This window comes from Ciconia boyciana, chromosome 1 (genome assembly GCF_034638445.1).
Source record: "Ciconia boyciana chromosome 1, ASM3463844v1, whole genome shotgun sequence".
Taxonomy (NCBI): Eukaryota; Metazoa; Chordata; class Aves; order Ciconiiformes; family Ciconiidae; genus Ciconia; species Ciconia boyciana.
Window position 1 is genome coordinate 3,093,121 of NC_132934.1, and position 27,558 is coordinate 3,120,678.

The following is a 27,558-nucleotide window of genomic DNA, read 5'->3' on the forward strand; positions in this document are numbered from 1 at the left end:
AGAAATGGGTTCAGATCAAACAAGAATCAGAAGCAGTTAATAGGTTTGTATTGATTGCCACATTTTTATTCGTCATTCTGCTCTTGCGTTATCTTCTTTCTTGGTAGAAATGTGCTCTCTATTAACCACTGAAGAGAACTGATACAGAAGACCAATGTCCTGCTGCTTTGGCACTGAATGACCGTGGGCATGTCACTTCATCATCTGTATCTTTGAAGAGTTTTACTCTGACTGGAGTGGGACGCAGGTATTTGACGTAACACACATAGCAAAAGTGCCTGGCTTTGTCACCTTGAATCAGGTATAACGAGTATGCATTTTAGAATATTTTAGTATATGAGTGTGTATTTTAGACTATTTTAGAATAAAATAGAAATAGTATAAGAGTTATTAGTAGTTAAGAAGAGTCACAGTTAGAATAGAAATAAGCATACTAGAGTGCGAGAATCATAGACAGTTAGAAATAGAAACTAGCATACGAGACTGTGAGAATTGTAGAATCTTCAAGATAATAGATAAATGTGTAAGTTAGATAAGAGGATACGGGCACTGCATATTTTACTAACAAGCCTATGTTTGTCCTAAAAGAATGCGAAGCTGTAACCCTTCAAAGACCAATAACAGGAACATCCTTTTACCGGGAGAGCCGTAAAGATAAAGGGACACCACAACAATCATGAAAACAACGGGAATAACAGTAACTAGGGGAAAGGTAAAGGTGGCAGGGCGAGATCGTGACCACTGACCCAACTGGGGGACGAAAGGACTACCCCCCCACTCCTTGTGAGCATGCGCAGTGAATTAAGATCATACTGTGACTTTAATTTGAAGCTGAGAAACTATGGACCAATGGAAGAAGAGGATGATTAGTTAGTCTGATGATTATGTATTAGATAGGCATGGTGTGTTAACTTTTATGTATAAATACTGAAAAAGAATTGCAATAGGTGTGCTCGATTTGTGGAAATTTTCCACCTTGCACCCTGCGCAGAATAAAGCAATGTCTCCTCTCTAAACATACTCTGTGTGTTTCGGGAGTTATTTTCCAGCGAGGTAACAGCTTGGCTGCACAGAACTCCTGTAGACTGATTAACACTACTGAGTAGTAACAAATTATTCTATGCTGAGGTCTGTTTTGATGTTTTGATTACTGCTGCTGCCTGCACTAGTTAGTTTAAACTAGGTTGGGTTTTTCTATGCCGCATAGCAGTCAACTCTGCGTACCACATTGATAGACACTACTCCTAAAATAAGCGTATTATTTATGTGAACATATACAGTGCTTGAAGTTATACATAGAACAACTTCTTTTTCTGTTTGCAAATTGCTTGTGAGAGTTGTGAACTAGGCATGAGTTTATTTGCCAGTCGTTAACGAATGATTTTTGGACTGCAAATCTGCTGTAGCCTTTTCTAACATTAATTTCTAATATTTTTTCATCTAGCAATGTCCTTGAAAGAGCTCTCAAATAGGTTTGACAGTCCACAGAGAAAAGCTTCTGACATATAGATAGCCCTGGCCTGCAGCGAACAGTCTTTCATTTCCACCTATTATAGGGGAGCCATAAATTCTGGGGTACCTCAGTCCTGCTCTTTCTACAGTGAGTGAACCTTACAGGCACATCAAAATGACCCAAAGCACTTTTGAGATGTAATTCTGCCCATTTGTTCTTTTCCCCCCTCCTAAATCTATGCATATGTTACAGTGTTCTGTAATTTCAAGTCATACAAAACAATCATAAAAAACCTTGGTAGAAAATAGCTGTTGTTAAAACCTTCATTCCTAAATATAAATCTTTCTGTTCAGCAAGACAAGAGTATTTTCTCAGAACTCTCCCAACAGAGGAAAAATATATTAGAAGAGCTGCTTCTGATTTGGAGATGGGCATTTCCACAACAGTTACGTCACTAACTGCATAAATACAATTTGACTCCCTAAAAACATTCCCAGTGTGGAAAAAAAGAAAATTCAATACCTTCAGTTTGTTGGTGCTCACACAGTATCGACAGATAGATGCACAGTCCATTTATTCCCTTAAAAACATAGTTACCAGGATGTTGAATTCTTCATAGTGCCCCCTCATAGAAACTGGTTTAACATCTATAAAAACAGGCATAAACATCACGTCACATACCTCAAGAGAACAGCTCATATGTCCTTGATATATTTTCAAGCAATTTTTATTTGGTAGTAAAGTGGCTATCAGCCAACGCTTCAGCAATATCTTAAGCCCCAAGGAAGGCAGATACTGCTGAAATGTTGGCTGACAGACACTTTACATCCAAATAAAAATTGCTTGAAAATATATCAAGGACATGTGAGCAGTTCTGTTGATGCAACCAACATGATGTTTGCATCGATTCAGAGAAATGAAATGCGTCAGTTGACACAAGCTGCAATAATCCGTTGTGATCATTGTGTAAACACTTTGGGACAAATTTCTTGGAGGGGAGTGGAAGGCTTCGGTGTCACTTCGGTACAAATAGGCTATCCTTCCTTGAGCCAAGCAGATGAAGGACTTGGAAGGGGGAAAAAGAAAAGATAAATTTTCCCAAATATCACGGTTATTATTATTATTTGTATGGCACCAGTGTCAAGAAGTCCCAGCAGAAGACTGGGGCTTCATTGGGTAAAACAAGCGAAAAGGCCAGATGGCAGGAGAGACAAAATAATGTTTATTCATATATTCCAGCTCTATACTCTTTATACTCTTTATACTTTATACTCTATACTTTATACTCTATACTCTTTATACTCTAAGAAGTATAAAGGTACTTCTTCCCTCATACTTAGGCTAGAGAAATTCAAAGATGTGTCTGACACCATTGGCATCCAGAATGCAATACTTTTTCTGACATTATACACTAAAGAACACCCTTTTTCTCCTTTCAGACGTCTTCCCAGCACGCACCTCTGCAATTCTGGCCATCAAGATAGGCCGTGGGATCTACAGGGGGGATTTTACTCGCAGAACAGCCACATCCAGATGCAGTTTATTATAGTAGGCCGAAAAGAAAGCGTATTATGCGTTATTAACGTTATTCATCTCTTGGAAAGAAAATTACATGCCCAAAGGGGCTATGCTAATGGTAATTTTATGCCGTTGTGATGTGGAAAAGGGGATGAGGCATCAGCTCAGGCCCAGAGCTCCAGCAGAAGCCTGAGGCACTCACCCCCCACCGCGCCATTAGCGTGGCCTCGCTGAGGGAGGGCAGGAGCACACCCCCCCCTCAGTCCCATGGGGACAAGGAGAGCTGGGGGGGGATCCCCAAAGTCCCCTCAGAGCGGAGCTGTGTCCCGGGAGAGCGCAACGGGCCATGAGGGACGACACTTCCCGCGCTCAGTGCGGCCCCGCAGCCAAAGCACAGCCCGGGGATGGAGAGAACTACACTACCCAGCGGGCGGTGCGCTTGCGCAGCGCTCCTGCCCCCCCGCCTCCTGGCGCTAAGCTTCCTGGGACTTGTAGTCTGCGGCCCCGTGAAGTTTAAACCGAAAAAGTTTCCGCACCCTTTCCGGTTACCTCGCCGCTCTCCAGCGGAGGTGCGCGGTTTCCATGGCTACGGCCCCGCAGCCAATAGGAAGTAGGTTTCTACGGACGAGGGGCGGGGTGGGGCGAGCGGCGGGCCAATGAAAGGCGATGTTGTTGCGGGGTGGGCTGGCAGCGGGGACAGCGAGTCTCCTTGGGGCTGTCCCTGGCCGCGGCCTGGTGGCGCCGGGCGAAGATGGGCGGCGGCGGGAGCAGCACCCGGCGCGTCACCTTCGAGGCGGATGAGAATGAGAACATCACGGTGGTGAAGGGCGTGCGGGTGAGAGCGGGGCTCCCCCGGGGCTTCCCCCGGGCCTGGGGTTCTCGCCGGGACCCGCAGGGACTCTCGGGGCCTGGCTCGCCCCGGGCTGCCCCGAGCTCGGCCCGCCCCGGTCCCTCTCTCGTCTTTTTCTGCCTCTACGCCGCAGGCACCTGCCCCTGCCCCTGCAGCTCCGTCCCCTCACGCCTCGCGGTTGCTCTCCTCCGTTTCCATCCCTTCTCCCGCAGTGACCTCCATCCCTTTCCCACCCCCGGCTAGCTTTTTCAGTTGGGTCTTTTAGGGGGACCGGCGAGAGCCGTGGTGCTCAGGTGCGGTCTGGAGGCGTCTGCCGTGGCAAGAAGCACGCCGTGAATAGGAAGCTGTCATCGGGGAGCCTTGCCCCCAGCCTGGTTTCCAAAGACGGGCAGCAGAACAGTTGTAGCAAAGATGTGTAACTAGAAGAGCTTGTTTTGTCTTTCCCTGACCTCTACATGTGAGAGCTCCTCCTTTTCCCATATTCCGTTCTCTTACATGTGGTATATCCGACTTCCTCTGTACCTGCAGAAGCATTCCCCTTCTTTCCCTATTTATGACATGCCATTGCCTGTAATCTACCAGAAGATAGCTTGTGACACAAGACAGTTTGAGAAGTCTTGCGGCTTAGAAATTTTTCAATGGAAGACACTGTAGTTCATACCGGGAAGGATAATAAATTATCTTTCATTGCTGCTCCTAGGGAGGAGTGTTGCAGAATGAATCATGAGAGTAACTGCTGCCTAATTCAGCATACTAATATTTTTCAGTTCTGGTCAGTTAATGCTCTTGGGCAAATAGGTGACAGTAATGTAAGTGTTCACAGCAGAGTTCATCCGCTCTGACCCATACTTAAATATTGGGAAGGGATATTGGAATTTCTCTAAAGTATCCTGGATCTTGAAATACTGTCAACAAAAACTGAGTTATATCATGGGTACTGGAAAGATGTAGCTTTGCTAAATAAATGTTAGTCAGTAGAGCATCCAAAAGTGGGATATACATAACTGTTTACATACGTAAAGCTAACTATGTGAAGTTAAGTTGAGAGTTTTAAGGATTGGGTTAAGAAATCTTACACTGAAGAAATTTTACACTTCCATATTAGATTACAGATTTTAGCAAAATCTTTGTAACACAAATTTCTGCCAGTGAGAGATGTCCCGCTGTAGGCTTAGTAACGAATTTGCTAATTAAAATTAATTTTCAGTCAATTAATTTCAGTCTATATTGTGATAGAGTTGATGTTTGAGGAAACCAATAGAAAGTTATAAGTTGGAAAACAAAAGCTTTCATGTTATGACTTTAATGTCTGTTAATTTTTTCTGTGGACTACAGTAGATCTGAAACTGGGCATTATTCTTATTCTCAGTTTGATTCTGCGTAATTTGAGACAGTATTTTTGTGTGTGCACGTGTCAACGTTAGAACGAACTTAGTGGTTGACTATACGTGCTCTGACCACTTGTGTTGCACAAGTACTTTTAGGCCTTTATCAGGATGAAGTTCCTCCTGGGTGAAGTGCCCTGCACCTGCACAGTATGGTATTTGACTGTCATCCAAATAACTGAGAAAGGCAAGAAGGTTGATTAATTACAAGCAACGTGTCAAAGGGTGTTGTTTCCTTTATCTTTCCCTGTATCCTGTATTTTGTCATATCCGTTTCTTGTGTTCTGTAAAAGCCAAAATTATCTTGCTCAGCCTGATTGATGGCACTCAGAGATGAGTGCTCACCCCACAAAAAACGGGAAATACAAAGTTTATTTTGCTTTACTGATAAAATTTTAGCAGCTGTCATATCTTATTTTGGGGCTCTGTGCTCTTTTTTTAAGCTTTACTGCATTTTTGGCAGAAAGAGAGGGATAATGGGGATAAAGGAGGAGATGCAGTCTGACTCTGTTGGTGTTGGGGGTTGTATTTTTCAGCTGTCTGACAGTGTCATTGATCGTATGAAGGAACCTTCTTCACCCAGTGGAAGACCGCAGTCTCAGCACCGATCAGCATCTGGTGCAGGTAGGCCCACACTTTCTGGTTTTCTTAATGAGAGGAAGAAAATCAAATGTGCCTTTCAGAGCATTGTAATGAATTCATTGCCATTTCGTAGAGATGATTTTTTTGACATTAACTTTTTTGCTTATCTCCTTTTGAAGAAGGAAGTCGTTTGTAGGCTTTTAGAGGAGTTATATTAGTCTTTATTTCCTTCTGACTGACATTAAAATGTAAAATGCAACTGTTTACTTTTAAAAAAAAAAAAAACAAAAACAGAAGAAGCAAATATCTGTTCCAAATATGCATTGAGTTCTGAAGTGAATATTCTTGCATACTTAATGAACACTAAATTTTAGTATAGTGAGCTTCTGTTGAAATATACTTAAGCAAACATGAGAAGAATAATATGCTATTTTCCTATCATGGAATAGTGGAAATAAGTTGCATACAGTTTATACAGATCGATGGCTCAAAATGATGGCTTTCTTAACATTTTATATTTTATTATTGAGGCCTGTTCAAATGCATCAAACAGGCTTTGTGCCAGGCAGCCTGTACTCTAATTTAAAATATTTCAGCACAGTGAACACAACGTAGCTACTGAAGGAGTGAAAATGAACGGCAGAGACTGGAGCATGAGATTTATGTTTGCGACTATGTGAAACCTGTAAGGTTCAAGTAAGGCTTCTTATCAGTGCTCCAGAAATATTAATGACATCAGTATTCCCTAAGGGCATTTTGCCTTGATAATTACAAAAAAATCCCACCAAAACTCAACACACTGATTAAAAACAAGTCCTGTGGCAGTAGCGGGCCTTGCAGCGAGACTTGAATGAACAGAATGTAGCATCTTTCAGCTGAAGCGTAGAAAGTTGGTTTCAGGCTGCTGAATTGAAGGTGTCTATGGTGTATGTGTCTATATCCAGCTGGGCTCCCTCTGTAGGCAGTAGAAAGAAAAAGATGTTTTTGGGGACAATTCATCTGGTTTATTTGAGAATTCTACTTGCGGATGAGATGAATTGCCCTCTAGGAATACCGGGGTGAAGAGGTCAGATGTAAGCACCTGACCATGTCGGGCAAATCCAACACGGGATGTTTTACAAATATTGGGGCTCCCAAATGATGCTGTTTTAGAGGTTTGTTTTTCCACTTTATGAATAGGAAGACTGTGGCATAGTGGAGGCAAGGAAAATATCAGTGCTAAAAATTACTTAAACTGTCACCTGGCTTGTGAGATGTAGTTTGCTCAACGAAATTGCTTAGAACGTAGTGCTTCCTTAAGTAAGGTTTGTATGGAGTACAGCTGTCATTTCATGCGTGGACTGCCAGATTGTCCATATTTTTTTCTTTTTAAATAGTAGCCTTCTCATTATGTAGATGTATTTACTGTGGTGAAGAAATTATTCTAGGTATAGGATTTATGTAAAATAATACTTGCACATCCTACCTACTTTTGTGGTGGTGCTTGTTGCTTTTTCATCCTTAAACCGGGGTTATGGAAGTAGTCTTGTGAATAAGCATCTGTGACTTGGGATGTGGTGACTAGAGATGAAGCCTGTAATATCTCATAAGTCTTTGCTAATCCACAGTATGTACATATCTGATCCTTTTGTTTTGTTTCTCTTTGAGTTGGAAATAGTGCTTTTTAAAAAAATTGTATGTATTTATTGAAAGGCTTAATGAATCACTTGACCCTTTGCAAGGTTGAGAAACCTTATGTGTACTTTTGCTTTAAGAACTACTGATTTAGGTGAAGTACTTGTATTTCCCCAGGCAAGTATAATCAGTGTTACACCTCAGTTGCTAAAATGATATGTATTTAGGAGGATTACATTATAGTTAAGTACATGTTACCATACCATCCATTCCTCTTTCACTGAATGTCTTTTGATGAAGAATTACAAACTATTGAATTTCTTTGATGCTGTAAAAACAGTCAACCTATTTATTTATTTTGTAGCTACATCTAAGTTGTCAGAGTCTGCCTTTCTGATAAGGGGTCATTACAGGAAGGGCACTTGCTTCAAAGCTAGTGCTCTGGTCACTTAATATTGAACTACTCTCTTGATGGCTGTGGGGGCTGGATCCCAAATCTGGAGATCTTCCTTCTGTGATGCAGCAGTGCTGGAGCTTGGTGAAGCCTCTCGCACCATTAATGAGACACCTCTCTCCAGGCAGCTCCTCCTCTCCTGTTTATGAATGTGGTGATAGTGACTTGTTTTTCTGACAGTGGATCACTCACTGCTTCTGAAGAGAGTTTTCCAAGGATGGTGGTGTTTGGAGGCTGGCCCTGGCTTTTGGATTACCAGCTGGGCAACTTTTGAACTTGACAGTTTGTTAGCCTGCATTTATATCTTCTACGCAAATAACACTTTTCTACAAAAACAAAAAAGATGTCTAGAGGGAGAAACATAAGAGCTATTAAAAACAGCCCTTGCTTTAAGTCAAGTCTTTGATAGCTTTTGGTGGAGGAATAATGGATTAGACTACGTGAAAGAATGTGTATCTTGTTGCTTGCCAATATGTGATGAATTTATTGACTTCAGTTTGGGGTCCGAAAATGAAATTACATACACTTACAATGAAATCTGACATCTAAATACTATGTCTTAAAGCATCCTAGCTTGCTTGGATCGTTTTTTGACTTCTGAGTAATATTAAATGCACTAAAATATTTAACAAGTGTAAAATCTTTAAAGTATGTCTGTAATTCCTAAAGCAATATTGATGAAAAGTAATTTGGTCAGACAAGTACTTTTTTTTTTTCTGAGTGTGTGTTATACCTAAAGCCTTAGTCATAACAGACAAAGGGAATGGTTTAATTCATTTTAGCTTAGTGGATATCTGAAAAGCTAATAGTCTGTTATGAAAAAAAAAGAACAAATGCTTAAGTTATTGAGAGTCTCTGCATCTCACAGCCATTTTTTTCCCTTTGCAGAAACAGATTATGCTGAGGTTACAGAGGATTTTTCTCTTTTTTTTTATATTTTTAACTGTATTATCTGTTATTGTTACTATACTGTCCTCATGAAAACAAATTGATAAAGGACCTGTGTCTTAAAGTACTATGTATTGTGTAGGTGTGTAATAAAGTGAGCACCGCTGATGCCTCCTCAGAAATTGGGTTAGACGTGGCATGTTTCCAGTGGAGAAAAGTGTATTTCTTAGCCTTGTTCACTTGTGTGGAATGATGCCTTTTAATTGTGTACTCTGTTGTGCTGGTGTCCATGTCTTTTGGTGGAGTTTCAGTGGCCCAGGCTATCTTGGCTCAATCGGAAACATATAAGGAAGTATTGTTGAGATGTACAGGGATAAGTATTTGAAGAATTAGGTCCTAGTTGGAGATGCAACCAGGATTTAACTGAACTTTAGGAGAGCAAACTTCAGCTTATGAAGAGAGCTAGTTGGTGGGATCCCATGAGAGGCAGCTCTGAGGGATAAGCTCAGGAAAGCTGTGAGGTCCTTAAGGACAACCTCTTCCTAATGCAAGAACGGTCCATTCCAGTACTCTGAAAAGTTAATTGATATATCAGGAGGCTGGTCTGGTTAAACAGGGAGCTCATGATAGAGCTTCAGTGTAAAAATGAGGTCAGCAGGAGGTGGAAGCAGAGGCAGACTACAAAATGAGTGGATTTGTGGATGAGGGAAGGGCAGTAGGTGTCACTTACCTAAACTTCAGCAAGGTGTTCAACACTGTCTCTCCCAATATTCTTATATCCAAGTTAAAGCGTTGCAGTGTGGATGACTGGACAACAAATTAGGTTAAAAAAAAAAACAAAAACAAAAAAATGGTTGGATGGTCAGGGTCAGAGGATTGTGGTTAATGGGTCATACTCCACTTGGAGGCTGGTATCACGTGGGGTTCTGCAGGAGTTTGTCCTGTTTAACAGCTTTATCAATGTCCTGGAGGAGAAGATGGAGTATACGCTCCTCAATGCCGATCACCCCAAATTGGAGGGACACGGTCAATATGCTCAAGAGCAGGGTTACTCTCCAGAGGGACCTAGACTGGCTGGAGGAATGAGCCAACAGAAACCTCAAGAAATTCAACAAGGACAAATGCCAAGTCCTGCACTGAGGAAGGAGCAATGTCTTGCGACAGTGCAGGCTGGGGCCTGCCTGTCTGAGGAGTAACTGCTGAAAAGGAGCTGAGCATCCTGGCAGGCAGCATGGTGTGTGTGAGCCAGCTTTGTGCCCAGGTGGCAAAGAAAGCTAAGAGCATCCTGGGTTGTATGAACAGGAGCCTGTCTAGTAGATAGAGGGAAGTGATTATCCTCTTCTATTCAGCACTTTACAGATCACATCCTGAATACTGCATCCAGTTTTGGGCCCCCCGGTAGAAGCCATTGATCAGCTGGAACAAGTTCAGCAAAGGTCAGGGACTGGAGTGCCTTCCCTGTGAGGAGACGCTGAGGAAACTTGGCTTGTTCAAGGTCGAGCAGAGAAGGCTTTGAGGAGGCCTAATATCAGCCTTCCCATACCTGTGGGGCTTATTGAGAAGCTGGCAACAGGCTTTTCATGGTGATGCATTGTATGACAGCAAGAGACAGTGGACATTGAAGCGGGAGAGGTTGAGTGGCAATAAGGAAAAACTTGGTCATGATGAGACCAGTCAGGCATCGGGAGAGGTTTCCCAGCGAGGGTGTGCAGCCTCCATCCTTGAAGGTTTTCAAGATGTGAGTGGCTAAACCCCTGAGCAATCTGGTCGAATCTCAAGGCTGACCCTGCTTTGAGTAGAGTTTGACAAAATGACTTCCTGAAGCCCCTTCCAACCTGAATGATTGTGTGATGCTGTGATTTAACGGTAGGGTCTAAAAATAAGTTTGCCAAGTGCAACAGAGCATTTTTAGTCCTTATATCATGAGAAGGGACCATTGTTACTACCTAGGATGGTCTCTTGCCACGTGCAGCCCAAGAGAATGTGGCTGAACTCTTACACCGTAGTCGTTGCCCTCGTTCCTTGTCTGGCTTTTAGGAAGATTTTTATTTGAAGAATTACAGCATGTACTGATGGTACCAGTAATTATGGATAGTCAGATGCTACATGAAAAAAAGTAAAACTGGGATACCTCATGATAAATGTTGTGGGAGGCTCTGTTTTATTGTTTGTAACTTTGAATTGTTTCGTATTTTCACTTTTTATGAGTGTGTGGAAGTTTACAGAGTTTGGCTAAACTTATGCCTGTTAATCAAGAATCCTCTGCAAATAAGTCCTGTTAGTTCTGTGCCCTTTAATGTATTAATTGTTTTCATCTACTTTTTTGTTGCAACAACACTTTTTCTTTGCATAAGCTGAAAGATGAAGTAAACTGATGTTTCTGTGATTTTATTTTGTAGAATTCCTCTTATTTTTAGAAGAGGAAACCAACAGAGACTTAGCGATGCCTGGGCTGATTCCCTGCTGTTTAGTTTGCTGTGAGACACCTGAAAATCTCAGGCAGTTCCTGTCAGCCACTGACATGGATTAGTGACCTTTCTTCCTGTAGCAGCAACCATGAGGGCTTGATCTCTCCATTTGGTAGTGTTTATTTTGCCCTCTTCTAGGTACAGCTTTACATAACTTTAAAACCTCCTTCTAAAGAGTAACTGGTACTGAAAACCTCTGTGAAATAAATAAAGTAGGAAACTCCAGTCAACAAACTGAGCTGGTCTGTGGACCACTGGTAGCCTGGAAGGCCACAATTGGCATCTTATAGAATAATATTGGGGTGTTTTTTAATAGTGTACTTGTGGTTTTGGTTTGATTTCCCTCTGACCTCTGGGGGGGGGGGAATTAAAAAAAAAATATGTTTTTCAAAGGGATGCAGAGATATTTGTGAGAAATACTGATGACTTGTGATAGGCTTTTGGTCTGAAAAATCTTGGAAGCCTCTAATGTAGCTGTTATGGCAGGAATATATTCCAAAGAATATTTGGCAGTTTTGTTGAGTAAGGTTCATCCTACTGCCCTTGATAAAGGAAGTAGATATATGGTGTAATACATTGACATGTAGAAGAAGGACAGCTTCATCAGGATGTCATTGCTTCTGACACCCAGGCAATAGTCTGCTCAGGGTATATGTTTTTTGATGCTTGCTCAAATTGAGATCACGCATTGGGTATTCTTTCATATGTGATGCTGCAGTGCTCACTCCTGCTCTCCTGTGGCTTGCTGTATTGCCACTTAGTTGTCACCAAGTTTCTTGGAGAACTTTATTTTCAGTGATGTATATTGATATTCTTTGGGTTAAAGGTTCACTATTGATGGAAGTATTTTATTATCAAAAGGTGAAACGTCTTGTAACTCACTAGACTGCTAAAGATGCCAAACTTTTAATGCTGTCACTGTAACAGCAAATCTCTAGTTGAGTCTGACATTATGTCATTGGATTGCAGGGGTATAGAGAAGATAGAATTATGCATGGGAGATGAAGCAAGTATCGCATAAATTAAAGTTCTCACTCTGAGTGACATGCAGGGTGTTCTGTGAATGCTTTCAGGTGGCTGGGTATGTCCTTGTAAAATGATACTGAAATTAAAAGGAAAAACTAGCAAATAATGCAACTTGTACATTTGTTTTTGTTTTAGTTCATAGTAATTTGGAGTTCAGGGCAGTGGGAGGGCTTAGTTCACTCTGTCCTTAAAGGACAGTATTAGCCTCATCAAAAAGATAGTGCATAATTAATGGCGGGTTGGGTAGACATGATGAAAATACTAGAGAATTGGCTAAAAGCCCTAATTTAATTGTTTAAAAGACTTGGATTGTTGAATATGGAAAAGGTACATAATTGTATAAGAGGAACATCTAGAACCTTGTGAACGTTCGTCTCACTTATGAGCAGAATTTTTTTAAGGTGGGAATGCAAAAACCTTGATGTGCCTGTCATATTCTGTTGTACTGTATTCCCAGTGTTTGTCCAACTGATAGAATTACAGAATTGTTTAGGTTGGAAAAGACCTTTAAGATCAGTGAGTCCAAATGTTAACCTAACACTGACAAGTCCACCACTACACCATGTCCCTAAGCACCACATCTACAGGGCTTTTAAATACCTCCAGGGATGGTGACTCCACCACTTCCCTGGGCAGCCTGTTCCAGTGCTTGACCACCCTTTTGGTGAATAAATTTTTCCCAATATCCAATCTAGACCTCCCCTGGCACAACTCGAGGCTGTTTCCTCTTGTCCTATAGCTTGTTACCTGGGAGAAGAGACCGACACCCGTCTCTCTACAACCTCCTTTCAGGCAGTTGTAGAGAGCGATAAGGTTTCCCCTCAGCCTCCTTTTCTCCAGGCTGAACAACCCCAGTTCCCTCAGCTGCTCCCCATCAGCCTTGTGCTCCAGACCCTTCCCCAGCTTCGTTGCCCTTCTCTGGACACGCTCCAGCCCCTCAATGTCTTTCTTGGAGTGAGGGGCCCAAAACTGAACACAGGATTCGAGGTGTGGCCTCACCAGTACAGGGGGATGATCACTTCCCTCGTCCTGCTGGTTCCACTATTCCTGATACAAGCCAGGATGCTGTTGGCCTTCTTGGCCACCTGGGCACACTGCTGGCTCATATTCAGCCAGCTGTCAACCAACATGCCCAGGTCCTTTTCTGCCAGGCAGCTTTCCAGCCACTCTTCCCCAAGCCTGCAGCGTTGCATGGGGTTGTTGTGGCCCAAGTGCAGGACCTTGCACTGAGCCTTGTTGAACCTCATACAATTGTCCTCAGCCCATCAATCCAGCCTGTCCAGATCCCTCTGCAGAGCCTTCCTACCCTCCAGCAGATCAACACTCCTGCCCAATTTGGTGTTGTCTGCAAACTTACTGAGGGTGCACTCGATCCCTTCGTCCAGATCATTCATAAAGACATTAAACAGAACTGGCCCCAATACTGAGCCCTGGGGAACACCGCTTGTGACCAGCCGCCAGCTGGATTTAACTCCATTCACCACAACCCTTTGGGCCCGGCCATCCAGCCAGTTTTTTACCCAGCAAAGAGTACACCCATCCAAGCCATGAGCAGCCAGTTTCTCCAGGAGAATGCTGTAGGAAATGGTCTCAAAGGCTTTACTAAAGTCTCAAAGGCTTTACTAAAGTCTAGGTAGACAACATCCACAGCCTTTCCCTCATCCACTAGGTGGGTCACCTTGTCATAGAAGGAGATCAGGTTAGTCAAGCAGGACCTGCCTTTCATAAACCCATGCTGACTGGGCCTGATCACCTGGTTGTCCTGGACGTGCCGTGTGATGGCACTCAAGATGATCTGCTCCATAACCTTCCCTGGCACCGAGGTCAGACTGACAGGCCTGTAGTTCCCCGGATGCTCCTTCCAGCCCTTCCTGTAGGTGGGCATCACATTTGCTAACCTCCAGTCAGCTGGGACCTCCCCAGTTAGCCAGGACTGCTGGTAAAGGATTCAAAGTGTCTTGGTGAGCACTTCCACCAGCTCCCTCAGTACCCTTGGGTGGATCCCATCCAGCCCCATAGACCTGTGTGTGTGTCTAAGCGGTGTAGCAGGTCACTAACCATTTCTCCTTGGATTTTGGGGGCTTCATTCTGTTCCCTGTCCCTGTCTTCCAGCTCAGGGGTTGGGTACCCTGAGAACAACTGGTCTTACTATTAAAGACTGAGGCAAAGAAGGCATTAAGTACCTCAGCCCTTTCCTCATCCTTTGTCACTGTGTTTCCCCCCTGCATCCAATAAAGGATGGAGATTCTCCTCAGCCCTCCTTTTGTTGCTAATGTAATTCAGTGTAATGCTAATTCAAAAGTAGTGTTTTGATTCTTCACTGAAATATCACTTTTGAGCTGTCATCAAGACTGCGCCTTTGGGCTGCCGACTTCAGTTGCGTTTCGAGTGCTGATACATCCTGCGGAACAACAGATGTTTTAAACAAATGTCCAAAGGTAGAACAAGAATGGATGGTAAAAGGTGTTGGAAGTTCTTATGCAAATGTCATGTTTTAAAGCTGTAGTCTGATGTTACAACTAACCTCATCTAATATTCTCACATCTGATCATGTCTGTTCCTATAATAACTTGGTGTCCAGTGATCTAAACCATCCAGAAGCACCCTACAAGAAGAGTTTTGTACCAGCTTAGCTCCCTCAGCTGAACTTTGTGTGTTCAGAGAAGGGAAGCAGGAGCACACACAGGAGCAATAGCGTCACTTTTCCTTTTTGGTGACGACCACCTTTTGGAACAGCTTTGCAGATTGTGTCAAACTTAAGTTTTTATTTCCTGAATCAGCTGCTTGAGCAACTTCACTACTGGTTGTTCAAGTACCGGTGGTGGTGGAAGGGACTAAGCCTGATTGCGCAAGTAATGGAGTTGGACGGCGCAGGCATGGCTCACGTGGTCTGGACTGGATCTTCGGAAGGAAAGTGTTGCAAAGTGAAACAATCTGCAAGCTTTTGTAGACTAGAATTATTTTTTTTTCCTCTAATACGGAAATAATTTTTTATGCTGTTCAAGGAAGGATTAATGTTTTTTTTCCTAAACAAAAAAGAACTTTTTACAGGTAAATTAGTAATAACAATTAAAAAAAGCCAACCCAACCATCCCTCTGAAATACCTTATTTATATCTTAGTATAGTAGTGGACTGCATGAAATACAGATACTTAAATATGTTCCAAGAAATGACATTTGTGTTAATGTTAACCTGGAGTTTGACATGATAGAAATGTGGTTTAAGTTTGATTGTGCAGTTGGAAGACAGGCCAAATGTAGAAGACGTCTCTCTGTCTCTCCCTTCTTCTCTCCCTCTGTTTCTTTCTTTCATTGTAATGAAATGATCATGTTCAACTTCGTATAAAAAAGTGGTCCGTGTGTGGGAGGCATTTAAGGCTAGAATTGCAGTAAATGATTCCCCTCCCCTTCTCTCCTCCTGCTCCCGCTATTGCCTTATTTGTTGTTATTCAGTGTTGTAAAGGGAACTAAAGAAACGAATCCTGAGGCTTGCAAGGGTTCTGCAAATGGAGGAATTAGGGTTTTGAGAGCTTGTGGGATTGAGTTGTGTTTTGTGGTTGTAGTTTATTGTTCCCCGCCCCCGGGTCAGGGAGGAAGCCATATCCCATGAATATTGTCAAATATTAGGGGGACATTTGATTTATTTAGGGGTTCTCATTTTACAACTGATAGAGACCTTTTGATATTCCAAATGCAATTTAAAGAAAGAGCACTGAATGTGTCAGGTCCTGTCCTACTCATATGCGTAAGTAACTAGGTCTCAGGCCGAGGTCAATTCACTCCGATGATAGTCAGCTTCTTTTGTATTTTTTTTTCTTTTACAAATGGTTTTCTGTGTGTGTGGCTTTTTGCAGATAGGCAGAATTTATCTTTCAATAGGTGTTAGTTTAGAAGTGTCATTTTTGTTTCTATCTATTCTTAGAAACAGGTAATTCTTATGTACCGCGTACTGTGTGCTTTTTGGTCTCTAGTGGATTTGTTGAAATTAAATTTCATGCTATTCTGCTTAAGCCTGCATGTGCTCTATTAGGGTTTACTGAGTGCAGACGTTTGCTCTAAAAATCTTTTGGAGTAGTTGTGCGGTACACATATAAAGCAATTTTTGTTGTAGCTGGTATAACAAGCATATCCAAAGTATTTGCTTAGAAATGGTTTGTGAGTTAAAAGTTAGAACCACCTGCTTTTTGATGTGGAAGCACAAGATTCGTGCATGCTAAAACATAATCTTCCAGTAGTTAGCAGAAAATCATGTTGAAAAACAACTGTTGGTGGCTGGCATGTGATTCTTGTGTTAATTTATAGTGCTGCAGTAAGCTTAATTAAGAGAGCCAGGGAAGCTGTCTCTAAAAACACAGAGAAAAAAATTAACCTGGGGAAAAGAGATTGTGCACAGTTCATGGAGCCCTTTGCAAACCAGCATGTAATAATGAGTTTTAAGGACTAAACGGTTATGCATTTATGCATGGAATTGGTGCCATTGCCTTTTACTAGTTCCGAGTACTGAATTGTTTTGTAGTTCAATCCTGGCAAAGTTTTAGACCTTTGAGCATAGACAGAGCTTAGCTGTAGGCTGAACTTTTCAAAAATGCAGCCAGAATTTATCAAATGTTTATGAGGCAGACTCGTGGAAAGACAGTGTGGGTTTTTTTTTTTTTTTAAATGTGAGAGTTAAATAAAAATCTATCTGGCAACATGTTTTTTTGTCTCCCCCCCTTTTTTTTTAAATTAATTTCAGTTACGTTATCTATTAGAAATCAGGATTTGACAGAGCAAGATGCCTGTTTGGGACACATTTGTTGCGGTCCTTCTTAGAAATCTCCTGTGTATGTTCTTGCAGAAATCACAGTTCACATGTGCTCAAGTTCTCGGTTCGTATTGAGACTTAAATGTGAAGATTGACAGTAGTAGGCATTGAACTATTTAGTATTTCCCCTGAAATTTCAGCCTTTGACTTCTCTAGCCCGTGCTGTGTCTGGGCAGCAGAATAAAACCCAGCCATTTCTTCTTTGTCCTTCAGAGACCTTCCTGGGATTATAGGTCAAAAAGACCAGATAGCTGGCTAAGATAAAAGGGTATGTAATTTAAAGGGTTGTTAGAATAGAAGTGATTTGGAGCAGTTTGAATGATTTTGCTATCTTAAAGAATAAAATAAATATTGGTAATTTTAATGAAATAAAACCAATGACTAAATTAGAACTGTTTGCTTTCACCAGTATTAGTCTTGATAACACTATGCAAGAAAATTGTCATTCGGCTGTATAGCATCCTCTCTGGTTTTATAGTAAAATATATTGTTATCCAAATTATCTCTCCACTGACTACAACTTTCAATAAAATAAAAAGTGAGGAACTGCTATAAGGAGAGAACGTATCAAAATATTTCTAAACCAAGTCTCCAATGAACTGGTAAGAGATTGTTGTACAGGACAAGGAGACCTGCAAGTAATAAAACCTTGTGGTTTTAAAAGTGAATGCTACTTTTCTTTCCATCAAAATTTATTTACCAGTTAGAGAATCTTCAGTGTGATATTAAAGAATACTTTAAATGTATGGTTTATCACATTAAGATGAAAAGAAAAGCTTTGTTTTATTCTTTCATCTTCAGGCTGCAGCGAAGTGTTACTAAAACTCTTCATCACTTGTCAGATCAGGCAGGTTAAGTATATTGTATTGTGCTGCTTCTTGAAAGCTTTGTACTAGTTGTTTTTTAGTTAAACAGGAGGTAACCACTTAGAGACTTTTTTTCTTCTGCCTCAGGGGAAAAGTATGCAGTTTCAGCTACTGCTACAATTTTTTTTCCAAGACTGGTTTGCATGTGTACTGAACTCCTTGATTTTCAATGATCTCATGTTGAGATATATTACTAAAATTTTGGGGAACACCAGACTGAAAATTGCATTTTTTAGATATTACTACCTGTTTTTTGAAATCTAAATTAAAAAACTAGAGGAAGGGCATTCTTCCTTCCCTTTGATTGCAAGGTTTGTTGTGTGCCTCTGACAATGCTTCATGAAGCCAATTTATCTGATTCTCATTTTTAGCTTCATTAACTGTGTTTGATTTCACCTCATGTTAATCATCTGAGAAATAAGCATCTAATCTAAGCTAGTCGTTTAGGCTAGGGGTGAGATATGGTGGTTCATCCCATCCTGTGCAAGGTGTCTATTTGTCCTTGATCTGTGGAGCTTTGTACAGAAAGATTTGAGATGAGTGGTTCATCCAAGATGCTTGACATTGGTTTTTTTCTTCTTTTGGTTTTTTTCTTCTCTTTCTTTTTTTGGTGAGAAGGAGGCAGCTTATCGTAGGAGAAAGGACTCGATTATCCCTAATGTTACTAAGTGACATTTCTCAATGGGGGGGATGGCACTGAGTATTCTGAAATTTAAGTAGAAAAAGTAGTATCTGCAGAAATTGGTAGAAAGAATTAATAAAGGCAGTGATTATATAGAAGAGTGACTTCAATGCTAATCAGAAACCTAAGGAAACTAATTTTTGGAGAAGCAGCACCGGATATCACATCAGTTTGTCAACTAAGTTTTGAGTGAGGACCAATCTTCTGTTTCTGTGCCAGTCTGTCTGTTGAAGAGATTTCTGAACACACTGGATCCTTTCAATCTGCTCTGTCATGTGTGGAGGAGAGGAGAGAATGTTTTACTCGGAAGAAAAAGTGAACCTTATATATTTCTGAATTAACTGGCAGCATCTTTGCTGACCGTCAGATTACTCTTTCTCCTTAGGATCTTTGTATCTGACCTCTTGCCCGCTAGAACAGCCTCTTTCTTTTTCCCTGCACCTTTTATTAAATTCCTGAATTCACTTTCTAGTATTTGAGATGCTACTAGCTCTTGCATTTGCTCGTTCGTGCTGGGTTAACGTGCTACTTGGTGACTACTCAAGGCAGTTTATTCCTGGAATGGAAGTGGATCTGCTTGTTTTTGGCAATACTGCTACTCACTACATCCTTGTGTAGTATCTTGTTTTTCTTACTGCTAACAAATATGACACTAAAAAGCTATCAGTGGTAGCTGGTAGTAAGTGTTACATCAGTAACATCACTTACACCAATACTTATGGTGTAAGTATTACATCAGTTCAGAGACCAGTCATTTGAAAACATTGTTTTTGTTAGCAGATCTCATGACCCCTTATTAAAAATATAAGTGTTAGATTATTCTTGTTGTGAGAATTTTAAACATTTCAGCATTTGTCCTTTATTTTTATGGAACTTCTCAATAATGAAAATAGTCATAAACAGCATAGTTTCATATTGTTTACTATCAGTTTCAGTTATTACAAGCAGTAATACAGTGCTAAATATTGGGCTGAAAATACTTCAGTTACCACGTTTCAAAGTTGACAATACTGTAGCTGTCTGTGGGCAATTAAATATAAAACTGTTTTTGCTGAAGTTGAAAGAAGACACGTTACAGTGCTTTGTAAGTCACCTCCGCTTTCCTCGACAGAAACAAATCCTTGCTCCTGTGCAAGTGCCCTTGATGCTTTTGTGGTGCATATATTTGAAATGTGTACACTGACTATTTCTGATCTGACTTCTTGTGTCCTACCATTAATATTACATGAAATAAGTGTTCTGTCACTTTGTTACTAAAACTTGACTTTCAGATTATTCTCTAGAATAAACACGCTGCTGTATGGGATGTAGGAAACTGGAACTGTTACCCTCAAGACATAAGAAAGTACTTACAGATTCTCCTGTGCTTCCCCTTTCTTAGTCAGGGATTCTCATTTATGGGACCTCGTTACAAATGTTGTGTAAAGGTTCTTATACTTTTGAGTTGGATTTAAACTTTTCCTTGTATCCTTCTCGAGTCAGCAGTGATGAGAGTGAATGTGCCATAGTTTGCATCTGAGCTGAATAAACAAATTCTGGAATTACTGTTTTCTCTGCACTGATACAAAACATCCATGGATCAGCCTGTTGTTATAACTTGAATGAATGAACAGGAGATTAGATTTGAGCGAACCTCAACAGCTGTTAAAGATCCATTTATTTATCACTGCAGGCTTCTTTGTACCTAATTTTAGGTGAAGTGATTGCTTTCAGACTTTGTGCACAGTTTCAGTGCCCGTGTCATCGATAAATAAAATCATGACTTGATTTGGAGATGGTTACACGTTTTTGCTGAATAGTGAGCTTCTGCTGGAAAATTTTTACTCCCTTTAAAATTTAGTGCTAAGTTGTTAGATTGCTTTAAATGTGCAATGTAGAAATTTGGCATCTTGATTTATCTTTCCATGCAACTCCAACCACTGAGAAATCTGGTTAATGGGATCAGCAGATGTATTGATGAGTGTTATCTTTGGGTGAAACACTTTTTTTTCCCTTTCTTTCATTAACCTTTGCCTGTACAGAGACACTTACTGCTTGCTTTTTGCACAGTATCATTGTATTATGGCCTCTTATATAACTTGTTTTTATCTTCCCTCTCCCAGAATCACATTAAAAGTTAGTAACCAGTTTTATCCAAAGTAGTCAGGGAGATGGATATCTCAAGGATAATTTATTTATTTACATGTTTTCTGAAAATTTGCAAATGGATTGGTGACAATGGTACCATTGCAGTGTTTCCCGATACGACCATTGACCAGCGTTATATATTGTAGATTATCTTCGTACTGTTGAATTGATTTGCAAAGTGAAAATAACTACTCATGTATCCTGCAATGCATGTTGCAGCTTACTTTATTTGAACATTAAGACTTTTGTTGCACTCCTAGAAATTTCCACAAAAGGATGTGTTCAGGACAGATGGGGGAAGCTCCTTACTGGATGTGGATCTGCTGCAGAATGGTTACAAAGGTGTCTCTTTCCAGCAAGCACCCATACCTTTTCCATCATTATTGTCCATATTCTTTTTCCATCATTATTGTCTTTTCCTAGTTTAATTGTAGATTTGCTTCTCTGAATCCCATATCCTTCCACCTTACCAGTGCTCTGAAAGTTCTGTATTCATCTTTCCATCCTCCTTCTTACTGGATTTCTTCACCAGTGCCTTCCCTTCAGAAGGGCTGGTCTCCTTGGCCAGGAAGGGAATGGTACCTCTTGGTGCGTCTGCCTGTGCGTAACCCTGTCTGGAAAAAAATTTGGAGAATTGCTGGTGAGAAAGGAAAGATGGTTTGATGATAGGGTTGAGCTTGGAGGAGATAACGATGTGTGGAGACTTGCAGCAAGAGCTTCTACAGCCATACCTGATGCATACAGAATCATAGAATCACTTAGGTTGGAAAAGACCCTTAAGATCATTGAGTCCAGCCGTAGAAAGGCAGAGGTGGGGAATCCTGGGGAGTTACAAGACTGCAGAAAAGCCTATGCATCAATGAGCCTGGGGGATTTGGGAGAGCTTGGGTCAATATGAAGGGGGGAGATGCTTTGGGACAATGCCTGCAAATAGGCCAGACTAGGTTTTGGAAGGCCTTGGAGCTAGTGATTGTGCTGCTGTTCCTGGCATGCTTTCTGATTCTTGGCTGTCAACATGTGTTTGAAATTCAGCAGCTGAAGGGAAGGATCTGGGTGCAGAAAGTCACCATTCTTTGACAACAGCAGTGGGATAGGACAAACAAAGAGTTGCTCTACTCTTTAGTAAAATTCAAAGATAACTTTTTAAATTTGACGCCTCTTGTGATAGCTTTAAGTAAGAGTAGTTGCAAATTAGTGGTGGATGCAGGTTTTGATGTGTGATGATATTAGTACAGGATGGTCGTTTGGAACCACAGTTTTACAGCATTACCTACTGCGTGACCCTTCGGGAGGCTGGGAGACCTGCAATTACACCCTGCTACAGGACAGGTAGGCAAAACTCTCCTATAATATGTTGTGCTACTGATCGGTCAATAGAAGTGTGCTGGTGGGCAGTCGCCGGTGCATAACTCTGGGCCAGCCATAAAATTCACCTTCTTTGCTCAAATAGTTGTGACATGAGAGAGAAGGTAGGGTTATTGTGTATATAAGAGGAACAGAAACTAAAACTACAAGAAGCCAGGTTATCATTAATTTAGTTGCTCACGGGAAGGAAAATATTGTTGGTTTTTAATTTCACGAAGCAGAGAGAGAATTTCCTTTGGCATTTGGAGCTGTGAGTATGCAGCTGGCTTTGGAAATAGTGTAAGTGGTAGTGAAGGGGTTGAATTTCAGAAGACTGATGAAGCGTCATCATCACGAAGCTGTATCCTCCAGCTTTCGTTATCTTTCTTTATGTTTATTTGCCTTGCCCCTCTTTCTCCTGATTGATTGTTCAGATTGGTTTGCTATGAAAGGACAGGCTGTATCATAGGGCATAAGATCATTTAAAGTTAGCGATACGTGAGTGTGAATGGAACACAAAATTTCAGTTTAGGCTGAAAAGTTAGGTGAACAGAAATTTATATTTTGCCACCATTTATTTGTAAAAAAGAAAAAAGGGGGAAGGTTATTCCTTATAAGTGTGTACAGTCATTTGCACTGTCTGTATGGAATGCACAATATCAGAAAATAACATTATTCTTTATCTCATTACCTATTCATGTTAACTCATCGCATTTAGTCACTCATTAGAAGTCCTCACTTACCTTCTTTGGGTAGGAAGGCCTGTTCCCTATGCTTTGAACCACATTTATGTAAAAGCAGGGTCCCCTACCCTGCAAACAGTTGGCACACGGGCATTTGACAATAAAATTCAATGCCTAGAGCTAACTACTCTGAGCCTGTATTCTCACCGATGGAAAGGTATGTGAAAATACCCTCAACAGAGGGCTTTCTGGTTCAGAGCAATGAGCAGCTTTGTGAATCTTCTTATTCCTGTCCAAAACGACTGCAATCCAGAGTTGTAATTGGGTAAAATGGACTTTTCAATGCCACTGATAGTGTGCAGTCACAGCTGGAGAATCCTCTTTAAAGATCGTGGTAGTAGATGAACTGAACATCAAAATTTGCTATTTATCTAGCCTTGACAGTATGGAGCGTCCCGTTTGGGAGTGCTGGCCTGTGCAATAGCAATTAGTAATTCTTTTACATTTAGAAGTCACCACTAATTGCCAACTACAGAGATGTTTTAGTTTATAAACCCTTTTACCTAGCTAATATGTGTAGAAATACATGATTATTGCACTGTTCTCTGTAGTGGTAGAAGACGTTTATTGAAATACATGTGGTGAAATAATTTAGAAATTATTTTGACCAAGAAAATAAAAGGGATACCAGTAAATTTCCCCATACTGTCAGATAAAATAGCTTTACAATAAACTTATGAACCATAAAGATCAGGACCTGAACAATTTAAGTTGTTCTGAAAGAACACTTCATGCTTAATCCTGTTGAAAGCAGAATCATAAAGTCCTTCCCATCATTGCTTACAATATGATTATTTTTTAAAATGTTGAATTACGGAATCCTGATGCTTTTATCCATTGTATTCAGCAAGAAAAGCCTTACAATGTATGCATAGTAGGAATTACTAGCACAGACAGCTGAAATAGCGAGTCCCTCAACTGTTGTATTGAATCTGAGGCTATTCTGCCAGTGATAGTCTTGTGAAGGTATGTGATACTATTGTTTAATTATTTTTTTTAAATTATTTAAAATGAACTGGACAGAAGATTACTTATGGCTAAATAGCTGCTGAAAAAAGTTATTTCATAAATATATATACTTATATTATGGAGGTGGGTGAGAAGGATGGGTTATTAAGAAGGTTTGATTGAAATGATTCACAGCCTTGTTAAGGGCATTGAGAACAATTTTACAAGTTACAATGAAACTTCATGTAGTCGTGTAGCTGGCACAGGAGGAGTTCCTAGAGAAAATAAAAATTAGGTACATTTTTATGTTAACTGGCTTCGTTAACTCAATCCACTTATTGCTGGTAAATGGCTTATTTTATTAGCTGTCACATGTTTCAAGACATATTGCCCACATTTCATGTTTCTTCGCTTGCAGTGCTTCCCTGTATCTGTCACATGTTAGATATAACTTAAGTCCTCTAAGACAGGATGTTTCTTCTGTGTCAAGCGTGCGTATTTTTTTTTGTAATGAATTCTAAGTTTCTGGAAGAAAATTCTTGACAGATTTTTTGAGGATTCACTATACCGCATTGAAATTCCTGTACCATTTTTTTTTGAATATTCATGAAGTCTGACGGAAGAATCACACAAATATACAATTTTAAATTTGTGGTGAGAACCTCTGTCTATTCTGCCACCATGATTGTCATGACTCCAGGACATCTCTCCCTGCCTGCATTCAGGGCTGACAGTCTGAGCTTAGCATGAACTGGGGAGAGGTTGATATGTTTTCTGGGCGGTATGAAAACCCAAACGGAATATTGCATAAGGATTTTGTAGTGGAAGAGCTCACACATTTATCGTTAAGCTGTCAGTGACGGGAAGGGATGGCTATGCAGGCTCTTTGGTGCAGCAGGATGGCCTTGTCCTGCACAGAGCTTTGCTCATGTCCTTGCTTCTTGATTCCTACCGCTTTATTCTCCTATGCTCCATTTCTACTTTGTGTATTGATGAAAAGAACTCATTCTAAGTTTAGCCTCGGGATTTTGTATTTTTTAATTTTCTGTCTTTCTGTGGGTTGTATATATCCATTTCTGTTTACTTGATTTTTCTGTTAGCTTATTAGAATGTAACCTTGGACATGCTAGGGAGTAATGAAAATTCTCTGCTTTTCTCGTTTAGGTGCAAATATCAGAAATGAGTTATTCTTGGTAAATATAGCTGTTATGCGCAGGCAGATAGAACCCAATTCAAAGAATTGCAGGGGAAAACCTTGTAATCCTGCTCTCCCCTGTTTTTTCTAGCCCCCCTCATAAGTTTGTTGTTGGGATTTACTGCTAAAGTTACAACAGTAATGGGATACTGAAAAGAGGATGTTCCAAATATAATATGAACTAAGTTTGCTTTGCTATTTCTAGATCATGTACCATCTTGTTTCTGATTTAAATTAGTATAAATTGATTGATATCCACATTTACATTGTAAAATAGGTAATGTAATATATGCAAGAGTGCCTTTGGAAACTAAAATATTAAATATTGTTAAATTATGCACACTTAATTGCATTGTTTTTGTATTTAATTATCCTATGAGCTTGTTTACATATTGCTGCACATTACCAATATTTAACAGTTAATACAAATTTCTGTCCTTGGAGGCGCACTGTATGTTTGTACTAAATCCATGATTGTAGGAAGTGCCTGTAATTCTGAACTTAAATGGAAGAGTTGCTGTATGTGTTGGTAGTTAAATTTGTATGAGTCTGAAAATAGAATTTATTCTTAAGAATGCTATTCTTTAAAAATAATAAATAAATTAAAAAAACCCACCCAAACAAACAACAGTTTAAATGCTGGCCATGCCCTGATCCATGGCTCTTAATGAAGAAGTTTGAGAAATGTGTAATAAGGTCACTCATGAAAGCGACTGTTCTGGCATACATAGATACTTGTTTCTGATAGTTCATTTGCACATGTACCAGTAAACTTCCTGAGGGTCTGTAAGAGATTCCTTTGTTGTAGGGAGAGAAAGAGATACTTTGGTCTTTAAAGCAAATAACTTATTTCTGGAGTGTTTTCTTTAGTGCTGGTGGAATGAAGGGATGGTTCATTATTTTTTTTCCATTGAGTGTAAGGCTAATTTGGACTATTATAGGGTTAAAGACCAGGTGCAACAGTGTTTGAAAACTGTTAATTTTTTAAAAAAACGTTGTATGCTGGGAATACTGATGTACTAACAGTTACAACAGTTCCTTGTTTCCTCTTGTATTCTGTTAACAGCAAATCCAGGCTCTTTCAAAAATAATAGTTAAAGAAGGAAGAGTATATTTAATCATTGACTTATCACCCCATTTAAGCACACTAAATATATTTGCTATGGCTTTAATCAACATTGAAATCATACAGTTTGATTTCAAAACTAGAAGTCTTACTATTTTCTTTAGTGTGCAATGAATATTTATATGGCTTTCTTGAAAACTTATGTTTTCAGAAGTCCAGAATAAGAGTTCCTTGACAGTGTTACTGATATCCAAAGCAAACTAAAGTACGTAATTCTACCAGCAAATTTTATGCTCATAAGAGTTACCTGATTGACAGCTCGGATGAGCTGACGCTTCTATGTACGCACAGAGAGTACCCAGCATGGGTAGGCGTAGATGGACTATCTCGCATTGATTTACTAGTGCACTTTAACCTGGACCTCAGGTAACCTGTTCCAGGGGTGAGACAAATTTTGTTTCCATGGTTAGCCGCTGGAGACAATTTTGAGAATGTCAGGAAAGGTAACGATATTTTCTTGTTGTTTAATTGAATAAGAAATAAAATATATACTTTTTTTTTTTCTGGTCTAAGTAGAAATTATTGTGTGCTACTTGAGTGCCTGTCATTTCTATAGTTTGCTACTCTTTATAAATTAAGAGTAATGGATTTGATATTTTGCCTTTTCTCTGCTGATCAACTTAAATGGCTACTGTTGATACTGATTTTTTTTTTGTGTGTGTGGTGTATGGAATTTAGGTATGGACTGAACTGGAGTGTTTATTAAGTAGAAAGAATAAATTGAGGGTATTTGCCTATTATAATATTTGCATATTATGCATCTTAAATTGGAATGTGAGTGGGAAAAGTATTTTAATTGTGGAAGACTCATAATGTGTTTACAAGCCCATAGCTTGACGCTGTGAAGGTACCAGGTTGCCGACGTATGCTTTCTGATTCAATATTTATGATTATTAGTATGCAGTTAGGAATTTTCCTTGTGACATCTTCGTTAACTTTAATGTCTACAAAGCTGCAGTTGCCCTGCCAGCTACTGAGAGAGGTGATGGGTTTGAAGACAGCCCTAAGGTACGTTGTCCCAAGTGACCCGGTTAATGTTCATACTTAATGCGCACAGGGACATGAGAACTGCCTTGTTGGATCAGATGGATGGTTTGAATGCCCTGACGCTCTGTGGTCAATACCAGATGCTACAGAGGTGAATGAAAGAAATTCTGCAGTAAGTGATTGTGAAATAGTTTTTCCAGCAAAAAAAAGAAGTCTTCCTGTTTCTGGCAATGGTTGGTACATACCTTGAAGCAGTGTTCTCCGACTCCACTGTGTGTATTATGTAGCGTGTTGGTGTTCTTTAGTCTTCCTCCTGTCTTGATTTTACTTGCTTTTGGCTTCAGCAAAAAGACTTGACGATATATTGTCTGCTGTGCGTTTCAAATATTACAAAAAAAATTACAAAAATAAAAATCTTTTCAGTGCTGCCCTATCAGCTTTGTTGCGAGCCTTTTTAGCAATGTGCGATGGAAGAATGAATAGAAGCCAAGAGCTGCC

At 40.3% G+C, this 27,558-nt stretch overlaps 1 protein-coding gene across 4 annotated transcripts in view; it reads left to right on the forward strand.

Annotated features, from left to right (window-relative positions):
* The first annotated feature begins 3,645 nt into the window (after positions 1-3,645).
* Positions 3,646-27,558, forward strand: part of CHCHD3 (coiled-coil-helix-coiled-coil-helix domain containing 3) — a 158,725-nt gene continuing 134,812 nt past the window's right edge. For all 4 annotated transcript variants that reach the window (XM_072857182.1, XM_072857199.1, XM_072857206.1 and 1 more), the window contains exons 1-2: positions 3,646-3,806; positions 5,743-5,830. In XM_072857182.1, coding sequence (XP_072713283.1) covers positions 3,723-3,806; positions 5,743-5,830 — 172 coding nt within the window. In that variant the 5' untranslated portion in view covers positions 3,646-3,722. The remainder of the gene's footprint in view (positions 3,807-5,742; positions 5,831-27,558) is intronic.